General features: G+C 35.1%; 1 protein-coding gene across 1 annotated transcript in view; it reads right to left on the reverse strand.

The window, feature by feature from the left end:
* LOC106000690 (vomeronasal type-2 receptor 116-like) overlaps positions 1-11,163 on the reverse strand; it is a gene marked incomplete at its 3' end in the record, with an annotated part of 79,347 nt that overhangs the window by 3,727 nt on the left and 64,457 nt on the right. The window contains 1 exon segment of the mRNA XM_013035978.1: positions 8,352-8,498. Coding sequence (XP_012891432.1) covers positions 8,352-8,498 — 147 coding nt within the window.

Genomic DNA, 11,163 nt, shown 5'->3' on the forward strand with positions numbered 1-11,163 from the left:
GTTTTCATGAGACATCAAATGTTGTATTGCCTTTACATTAGGGCAATTAGCTATACCAGTGTGGAAAATGATTCTGGTGTTTCCAGTCACCCAATTTATATTATGTACAAATTTGGCATGTCAGGCTAACTAAGGAATGTTTAATTTGACTGCAATGTTCAGAAGAAAAGTGTTATTTATACATAATTCTATAGCAAGCTCTGCTCACAGACCAGCATATTGAATAGTTCTCAGTGATAACAAGAAAAAGAGCTAAACTCTTGTGGGTGGCGATTTAATTTTTGTTTATATACTAAAAAAAAAAGGATGCATCCAATTTCAAGGAAGTCAATTTGAAATAAGAAACTCATGGCATGAGGGTTGAGGAAAAAATTGAAAGTAAGGTTTGAATAGAAAGCTCAGTTCCAAGGCTCCATGGTTAAATTCATTTTTCGATACTCTCTTCGCAATATATTTAATTAGCGACTGGAAAGGAAGCAATAGAGCAAAATAAAGAGGATCAAAGTACTTTTCCTTCTTTCTCTGTGTTCTGTATGTGTGCGACAAGGTATGTGTGAGTGTCTGTGTGTGTTTATGTGTATTTCCATGCAAGCTTGAGAGTGGGCATATTCTAAAGAAAGTAATATAATGAAATCACTTGGAATTGTTTAAAAGGAAACAATGAAGGCACATTGGGTATACTAATGAAATGTTTAATATATACTATAGGTATATGTGAAATGATCACAATGAAAGTCTGTCATATTTTAAATGCTCTAAACAGAAGAAAATAGTGAGCCTGTACATACACATATGGAGGAATAAAGTGTAAGAATGAAGATGTATGAAAAAGGTTTTTCAAAAGTTGAAGATTGAGCTCCCCTGTGACCCAGAAATCCCACTTTTGGGCATTTACCCAAACAATCATAAAGAAGGCTATACTAAAGCTACCAGCACAACTATGTTTATCACAGGATTATTCACCATAGTTAAGATATGGAACCAACCCAGTTGCTCCTCAGTGGATCAAAAATGTTATATATACGTATATATATATATATATATATATATATATAATGGAATTTTATAACTCCATCATAAAGAATGACATTGCCCCAGTTGTTAGGAAATGCAAAGACTTAGAAAAATTACGTCAAGTGAAGTAAGCAGACTCAGAGAAACATAGATCCCATAGTTTCCCTTTTCTGCAATAACTAGTATATGTCTAAGACAAGAAGAAGAGGTCTATATACATATATATATTTATATATGGTCATATATATATATATATATATATATATGACCATATAAGCTGATGCTAAGTAAAATAAGCAGCAAGATAAAAATATTTCTTCTGGGTCATTTTAATGTACTTATCATGTACAGGTAGGAAGAAACAGGAAGAGGAGATTTAGACTGCCACATCCAGACACAGAGGCCCCTCAAGAAGACTCCTGATACCCAGCTCAAAACTGACTCTGGAATCTGTGAGTACCTCCTAGAGGACTCCTTCCTTGGATGACTAGTTCAAGGTGGTGGTCTAATAGCCAATAACAGTCAAGGCAATTGAAATGACCTAAAGTCTCCCATTCATGAAAAGCCCAAGACTAAATGTATTCACAAGAGGAATCTATAAGTTCTTCAAATATGAACACACTCTATACTCCACAAACTCGAGGTATGAAAGCAAACCACAGAAATGAGTAGCCTTCCTGTGTGGCAACAGTGAGAAGAGTGATACTGAAATCAAGAAAGCAATGTCATTTGTAATAGCTTCACAACAATACGTAAGAATTAACTTAACCAAAGATGGGAAGGATCTAAATTGTGAAAATGTTTAAAACTCTTATAAAGACATTGAAGCTGACTTTAGGAAATGGGAAAATATCCCATGCTCCTGGTATGAAAGAATGAACATCATGAAAATAGCAATTCTGTCCAGAGCAATATACAAATCAAACGCAATACCCATCAAAATCCCAGCAACATTCTGCCAAGAAAGAGAGAAATTCATATGAAATAATTAAAGATCTAGAGTAGCAAAAATAAAATGCTTATCAGGATGAACAGTGCTGTAGTAAGATCAATACCAAAGTTGAATATTACAGAGCCATAGTAATAAAAACATTTTGGTATTGGCACAAGAGAAGACCTGAAGACCAATCAAACAGAACAAAAGACAGAAACAATCTCACAAATATATAGCCACCTAATATTTGATAATGGACCCAGAAACAGAGCTTCCAAGAAAGATAGCCTCTTACAAGAACAGTGCTGGCAAAATTGGCTATCTACATGCAGAAAACAGAGGCTTTATATCCATATATCACATTGCATCAGAATGAACTCTAAATGGATCAAATATCTCAATGTAAGGCCAGATATTGTGAAAATATTACAGGAAGGACTAGGGAAACATCTAATCCTTATAGCATCATGGTAAAAATTCTAAACAAAGATCTGGAATCACAAAAATTCAAAGAAAGACTGGATAAATGGGACCATATTAAACTGAAGAGATTCTGCATAACAAGAGACTTAGCTAGGAGGATAATTGAATAGCCCACAGAATGGGAGAAAAAAAATTGACTAACTCTATGTCAGACAAAGGGGTCATATCTAACACATGCCTAGGTCTCAAAAATTAATAGCACAGAATGAAAATTTCCAAGTCAACAACCCAATCAATAAAAGGGCCAAAGACCTTAAGAAGGACTTCTCAGAGGAAGAAAATTGGTCAATTGATACATAAACAAACCACAGACAAAAGTAATATTCCCAGAAGTCAGACTTCTGGGAACATTACTTTTGTCTGTGTTTGTTTCTACTCTGGTTTATTTCCTGTGATTTCAGTCCCCATATTCTTCTATATAAGTTTATGAGAGCTGAGTAGGGAATGGGAATCAGAGAAACAGAGGGATACAGTGAACCATTGCAACAGTGATATTCACAAGAAACTATATAGAAAATGAACTGGATATGTTGTGGGTGACATGGGTGGGAAAGACAGGGAGAAAGTGATGAAAAAACAGACAAGATTCAAAAACAATTGTACTCATTACTCATGTACCTATAAGCCCTCTACATATCAACTATACAGTACCAATAATATATGATAAATAAAGTAAATTCCCATTAATAAAATAAACAGGCCATTCACAAGCAAGGAAATTGCATTGGCAGTAATAGACCTCCCTCTCCAGAAATGCCCAGCACCTGAGGGAGTTACAGATGAATTCTAAAAGACTTTTAAAGGAGAATTTTCACCATTACTCTTCAAACTCTTTAATGACATAGAAAGGAGGGAACACTGATCATTCTATGAAGCCAACATTACACTCATCTCCAAACAAGAGAAGGCCACACTGAGAAAAAACAACTCTGTATCTTTCTCCTCAATTAACCTTAATTAAATACCTTTCAACAAAATGCAGGCAAATAGAACCCAACAACTGATGCAGAAAATCATAAGTTATGATTGAAGGGATGCATGCCAGGGATGCAAACCTTGTTTAACATATGCAAGTCAATTAACATATTATAGCACATCAGCAGAAGCAAGGGCAAAAGCTGCATGATTAACTCAACTGAAGCAGAAAAAGTGTTTAACGATATCCGTACTCCTTCATGATGAAAGGTCTGGAGAAGCTAGGAATCTTTGGAACATTCCTCAATGTAAGAAAGACTGTATATGAACAATCCACAGCCAGTTTTATGCTTAATGATGAACAACTATAAGATATTTACTCTAAATTCAGGAAACAAGGATGCCCACTCTCTTTATTACTCTTCAATATAGTATTAAAATTTGTAGCAAGAGCAGTATGCAGGGGTAAAGCATTTGGTGAACCAAATAGGGAAGGATGAGTACAACCATCCTTTTGTATAAATGACATGATCATGTACTTAAGGGAATCCAAAATCTCCTCTTCCTTTTCTACTAAAATTGATCCTCAACTTTGACAAAATAGCCAGGTTCAAAATCAACGCACAAAAATGAATTACTTTTCTCGTTGCCATTGACAAAGTTCAGGGCTGAAATTAAAATAACACCCCATTTGCAATTGTCTCAACAATATAAAATAACTGGGAGTGAACAAATACTGGAAAGATCACTCTAATGAAAATTCTAACAATTTGAAAAAGGAAAGCAAGGAGGATTTAAGAAGATAGGATGATATTCTGTGATCTTGGTCTGGAAAAATTAGTATTGTGTAAATGGAAAATCTGTCCAAAGTAATTTACAAATTCAATGCAATATCCAAAAATCTAAACAAAATTATTCAGAGATAGAGAAAGCAATCCAAAACTCAAAAGGAATTAGAAAAGACCATGAAAAGCAAAGCTGTTCTTAGTGGTCAGAAAAGTGTTCCACAAATGACAATACTGAATTTCAAGCTCTATTAGAGCAGCATAGTAATTTAAACAGCATGACAAAAAGAAAAGCCAGAGAAGCAATGGAACAGAAGACCATGAAATGATCTCAAAGACATATAGCCATCTAATATTTGATAAAGGGTCCAAAATATAGGCATAAAGAATGATGCTGGCAATACTAGACATCCATGTGCAGAAAATTGAACCAAGATATTTATACCTCACCTTACACCAACATCAATTTAAACTGTATCCAAGAACACAATGTAAAGCCAGAAAACATCAAACTTTTTCAGAGAAGGGTAGGGCCCCTCAAAACAGATTAAAAATTTTCTAAGTGAAATTCCTGAATCAGAAAAAATAAAATTTACAATGACTGATAAATGGGACTATACCAAACATAAAATTTTCTGCTCTGCAAACCACGTAGGGAACAACAGAAACACCACAGAACAGGATATTTTTTACTAGGTATCCATCAGAGAAAGGTCCCATATCAAAAATATATGTGGATCACAAAATGTTGATTCCTCCAAGACTCAACATCCCAACTATTAAGTGAGCTAATGACTGAAGAGAAACATCTCACAACAAGAGATAAAAATGACCAATAGACCCATGAAAAAATATTCAACACCTCTTGCCATAAAGGAAACACAAAACAAGACCAAATTGGATTGCACCTCACCCCATTTAGAATGGCCATTATCAAGGAAACAATAAGAAATGCTGGAAAGGATGTGGCCAAAAGGGAACTCTATTATATTAGTTGTGGGACTCAAAATTTGTTCACCCAGTCTGGAAAGTAGTATGGAAGGACCTTAAAACAGCAAGCATAGAACTACCTTATGACAATCCAAATCACTTCTAACCCTGTATCCAACTGAACATGAACAAGGATACCTTAATCTACCAATACAATTACGTTTATTGCAGCTTTATTTACCATAGCCAAGATATGGAATCATCCCAGATGCCTCTATATACATACACAGTGAAATGCTTTCCATCCATTAGAAAGAATGACACTGAACCATTCATAAAGAAATGGAATGACTAGGAGAAGATTACATTAAGTGAAAAATCCAGACCCAGAGAAGCACAGGTTGCATGATTTCCCTCCTTAATGGGAACTAGTATGTGTCCTATACATCTAAAAGTAAGCAAACTGGATTGCACCCAAGGAATTATAAATGAATTAACCAAAATATAATAGAATCTATGGGAAGCACAAATAATATAATTCCTTAGCAAGATAAAGACAAAGGCCAACAAAATGAGTACTTGGTGTGTTGTGGGAGGACAAATGCAGAGGAATAGAAGCATGGATGTGGAAAATGAGTAAAACGCAGCTAAGTATGCATTGTATATGCCACAGAACTGGGGAAAATAGAGGAAGGACTAGGCAGAACAGGTGAAGCATGTTGAAGGGGTGAAATAGATCCAGATGCTTTGTATACATAAATTGCTTTGTTAAATGGTAAACATCCAAGACATAATGTACATTTAAGAAAATTGAGGGATGGGCTTGTGGTGGGTGTGGTGGGTGAGAACCTTAAAAGAGGTGACATTGCTCAAGACACATTGATTGTATTCATCAACTGCTCTGTACAACTACTTTGTACAATTATATAAAGAAAATAATATTTGAAAATGTATTAAATTTACTTGGTAATAGTATATATATATATTATATAATATATATTACAAATACAATATATATTATATGTAATAGATAAAGAACATGTATATAACTGTATATATATATAAAACTATACAAGAAGTTTGCTGATCTTTGGAACAAATATAAATGAAAACAGAATATCAGAATCTATAGATATAGAAAAAGAGCAAAAAATTGAAACTGTAACACTTTTATGAAATCAGGAGTACACATGCTGTACTAAAGAATCTGTGCTGAATATCAAGCAACTAGAGAAACAAACCCAAAATTAGCAAAAAGAATGAAAGTAGAAGAAAAAGAATTAGAGACTAAAAACAAAATGCCAATAATCCATAAAGCAAAAAGGAGGTTCTATAAGAAAAACAGGGTGATAGAACAGAAGTAAAATCAGCTAACCATAAAATGGGTAAATCATAATATACCACATATGAATGCACACCTTCCATTATACTGCATGCCAGAACCACTATAGTATAAATAGCTGTATTTCAGAAAAAACATCCATAGAAGATTCAGTCTATATAAAAATTCCTATTACTTCCTTTACAGAAAAAAGGCAAAATTGAATTTTATGAATAAGATAATTCTCCATAAGCCAGAGCTATTTTAAGACACAAGAACAACATGAAATCATCCTTATGCCTGTTGTAATACTTATAATAGAAAACATTCTGATAATAACAGACACATGTATCAAAGAAATGTAAGACCATAAAGTAATTGTAAACAATAAATATCTGATTGTTGGTGAAGGTGTCAAATAACACATGCCCAAACATGACACCCTTAGGAAGCGGTGGCATTGTGAGACTAGGCATGCCTGTGTGAAACACTTAAACTAGACCATCTATTTTTAATTTCAAAATTGATTAGTTCTTAATAGAGACTTGAACTTTACAAGTAATAGTGAAAATGAGAGGAAATATAAATACATAGGTAACTTCAACAAAAGTCAATAGCTCATAAAAGAATAGGAAGAAATATTCTCTGGGTTTGATTAAATGTGAGAATACTTTGTTGCATTTACAAGGCCATAACTTCCACCCAAGCACTGGAATTGTAAAGTAACTGTGCTTATCCAATTGAAAAGCTTCAGCACAATGAAAGAAATGGTGGGAAAGCCAAATGAACAGTTAAACATCTTGCTAGCTATACATCTCACAGAGGATGAATAATGTAGGGGAAAAGTTCTAAAAATTAAATATTAGGATAGAAAAAAATCCAATCAAGGAACAGACTAGTAAAAATTAGATAATCACAACAGAAAACTGATATTTAATCATTTGGGTATTCATGACACCCATTAGTTATTTATTAACCCAGAGAAAAATTACAGTCTTGGTAATGGTATAAAATAATTAAAGTTTAGAGATTCTTCAAGAAATTAAAATTATCCCTACTGGTGGATAATACCTGCAATCCTAGCTATAGAATTTAACTTGGGCAGGTAAATGCCCCCACAGGAAATCATTCATAACACTGATCTTCCTGGTAACACCTGTTTTGTGGAGCCTATCTGACATGAAACAATGCCACAAAGCTTAAGTTGTAAAAGTAACTGCTCGTGTGTGCTAAGAATGTGTATGTATGTAACTGTGTGTGTGCTTGTACATATGGGCATGTGCACACTTGTTCTAGGGCATGAAATCAGTGCCTGGGCACGGTTCTTGTGCTTTTTTGCTAAAGGCTCACACACTATCACTTGAGACACAAAATCATTTCCAGCATTTGGCTGTTTAATTGGAGATAAAAGTCACGTAGACACAATTAAAAATACTCACATAGATTTTCCTGCTTGGGCTGATTTCAAACCTCCATCCTCACAAATCAATTCCAGGAGTAATTAGGATTACAGGCATAAGCCACCAGAAGAAATTTTATTAATATTCTCAAAATATACATGTTACTAAAGTTCTCAGACCACTAATATAAGGGATAAGGAAATGAAGTGGCAGCCTTTTAATACAGAACTCATGCCAGTGACTCAGGTTGACTGTAGTTACATCACTACATATTCCACAGTGACAATTGAAGTGGAAGAGATACTGGGATGCTGGAGTAAACAGAAATTACAGACCTGGAAAGAAGAAGCTATGTGGAAGTAAATGGAGTCCTCTCCTGCCAGCAAGCAGAAAATCAGTCAAAAGGAGATTTAAGACAACATAATAAAACTTAGCTGCTCAGGATGCAATAGTGATCAAGGACAGTGTAGAGGAGACAGAGATCACTGATGTGTGCAACCTGACTTTCCTCACCCATTGACCATCCTCAGATTAAAACAGTAATGGAAATAAAATATGAAAGTACTTACATCTTGTTCTCTTCTTGCCTGGAAGCATGGCTGTTACTGTGATCTACTCCCAAAGTGTAGAGAGAGAAAAACCCAGTGATCATCACATCTCCATGCATGTGTGCTCGGTGCTTCATTGTTGAAAAGCAGCTAGTGCTAGCCAAGGACCTAACAGGGAGAGGAAGATAGAGAAGGAGGAGTGTGAAAGCTAAAGGGCACATCCTTGAATCCTCTGCCAAGCAGAAAAGCTGGCAGGAAGTGAGACCACAGTTTTGGTTATGTATATGTATCTTTTTATTGACAGAGATCTACACTATAACTCACCTTTAATCAAAGCCTCTTGTTAGTCCCCAGAAGTTATGTATAAGATTATTCCCAGGGGCTCTGCATTTGTAGCCTTACATCAGGAAGAAAAACATGAGTTAGAAAACATGTTTTCAGATTTGCCTTCTTCACTGCAGGTGCTGTGATTTCATCTAAGAACAAATTTAGTGAGGCCCCAGAGATGGAGTTATCTTGGTTAGAGTTTGTCCAAAATCTGTGTCTAGACTATTTGCATGCAAGTTATTTGGGATGATGCAACTGGTTTGCATGGGATGATATCATGTCATGTGAATGGTGAAGTGGCCAAAAGGTCTATGTCTCTGATTGGTCTACTAAACTTATGAGGGTATTGTAATTAGAGGATCGATTCACAGACACCATATCCAGGTAAACATCCTCTTTTTGTAAATGATATGTCAGTTTCAAAGCAGAAGGCTTTCCACCAACACAAACTCACTAATGAAGAAAAACACCTCTGTACACACTTGTCTGCCACAGCCTCCAAAGATGTCTAAGGGAAATTCAATCTACAGCATAAAAATCCACTATCAGACTTGAAAACTAGAATCAGAGAAAAGAATAGAACAGGAAGGACTTCCCATTTTTCTGGATGAGAATGAATATTATTGAAATGCCCAATTTACAAAGAAACTTGCTAGTTCATTTCCTTTCCAGATTCCAAGGTTGTCCTAGGCAAAAAATAATCTTTTAAAATTTATTTGGATTAACACAATGAAAAAACAAAAACATAAGGAAAATTTACAATGCTGGAAAATATGGGAAACCTGATTTCAAACTATAAAACACAACCACTGAAAGAAAATCACATTGACCCTGGTTCCAAGAACATATGGAAACCAGTAAACATAATAGATGATTCAGAACAATCCAGTTAACTGATTGTTGACAACATGGCAAATTACATATAGTGGACACAAGATTGCTTTTGTTACAAAATTTGTTTGTGAAACTGCATTGGCACTTGTTGAAGACTGGAAATAGTTCCTTGTCATTCCATTAGAGTCCTCAACTTAAGAGCTTCAAATATGAAACTACATTGATAAATAAGGGAAACACTTGAAGCAATAGACAGAGGTAAAGATTTTCTAAGGAGTAATGAAACAGCTTAAGACAGAAGAGCAAAACTTGATGAATATGTCTTGGAAGGTGGCTCAGGTAAAGTTCTTGGCTTGTCTCTACACACTAAGGAACTGAGGGAGGCACTGATACTCATGACTTTAGTGCAACATGCTACATGGCTGAGACTGGGATCACAGTTCACAAACAGCTTAGGCACAACTTTCATGAGACCTTCTTAAGGTATTTTTGTGTGTGTTTGTGTGTGTGTTTGAATATCTGTGTCTGTGTGTCTGTGTAGGTGTATATGGATGTATGCTGATGTGAGTGTGCTGAGAAGGAGAGCTGAGATCAGGAAGATTGTGATTCCAAGCCAGCCCAGGCTAAACACAAGATCCTGAGATTCTGTGTAAATAGAAGAAGCTGGATATTGAGGCATATGCCTGTCATTCCAGTTGTGGCAGCAAGCAACATTAGAAAGACTGTAGCCCAGGCATGGACATAGAGCAAAAGCAAGATACTATCATAGAAATACTCAGTGCAAAGAAGGGCTGGAGATAGGGCACATTCTATAGTAACTCCCTATCATGGTCCTCAAGAAAGCATTGACAAATGGGTGTGCATCAGATTGGAAGAATCTGCATAGTCCACAAAGATGCAAAGGGATATCACTCAGGCCACAAGTTCAAGCCATAGTATTACCACAAAAATGTTGAACAAAATGAATGGCAGAAATGAAATACAGGTCATGGCTTGTGGTGTAGAAAGAAGGTCAATGGAGATGTAACAGATTCCACATAACCAACATACTGAATATATGGTTGTGAATAAGGGATAATCAAAACTGTATGTAATGGTTTTAAGAAGGGATGTTGTTGACAGATGTTACTTCTTGTGCTTTAAAAAACATGTATATATGTACATGTAAACATCAAAACATATATAAAATCTTATTTTATTTCATTTTTATTTTTAAAATTTCTATTGCCTAAATCATTGTAAAGTGGAATTTCTTTTTAACAAAGAAGTTTATGAATACCATACATAACTTGATCAATTTTATCCCTTTCAATGTTTCACTCATCCCCCCCCATCCTCCTCTTCCATCTTTTCATTTTGAAGTATATATATATATTGGATGTGTGACTGCATTCTCCTCTTCTCCTCTTCATATGTCCACCCCTTTCCCCTGATATGATCCCACCACTTTGGAGTGAATGTTTTGTGGTGTTTTATTTTGCAGAAAGTTGACTTTGCCTTTGTAGGAAATTACATTATTTGAATTTTCTAATGAATCTACTGTGTTTCAGTTAATACATCTGAATCAACTTGCATATCACCTACGCTTTTACTTTATATATTCATTCTAGGTTCCATATCTAAAGGAAAATATTTATCCTTTCTTTCTAGGCCTGACTTACTTCATTTAGTA

The sequence above is a fragment of the Dipodomys ordii genome, unplaced genomic scaffold (assembly GCF_000151885.1).
Source record: "Dipodomys ordii isolate 6190 unplaced genomic scaffold, Dord_2.0 Scaffold235, whole genome shotgun sequence".
NCBI lineage: Eukaryota > Metazoa > Chordata > Mammalia > Rodentia > Heteromyidae > Dipodomys > Dipodomys ordii.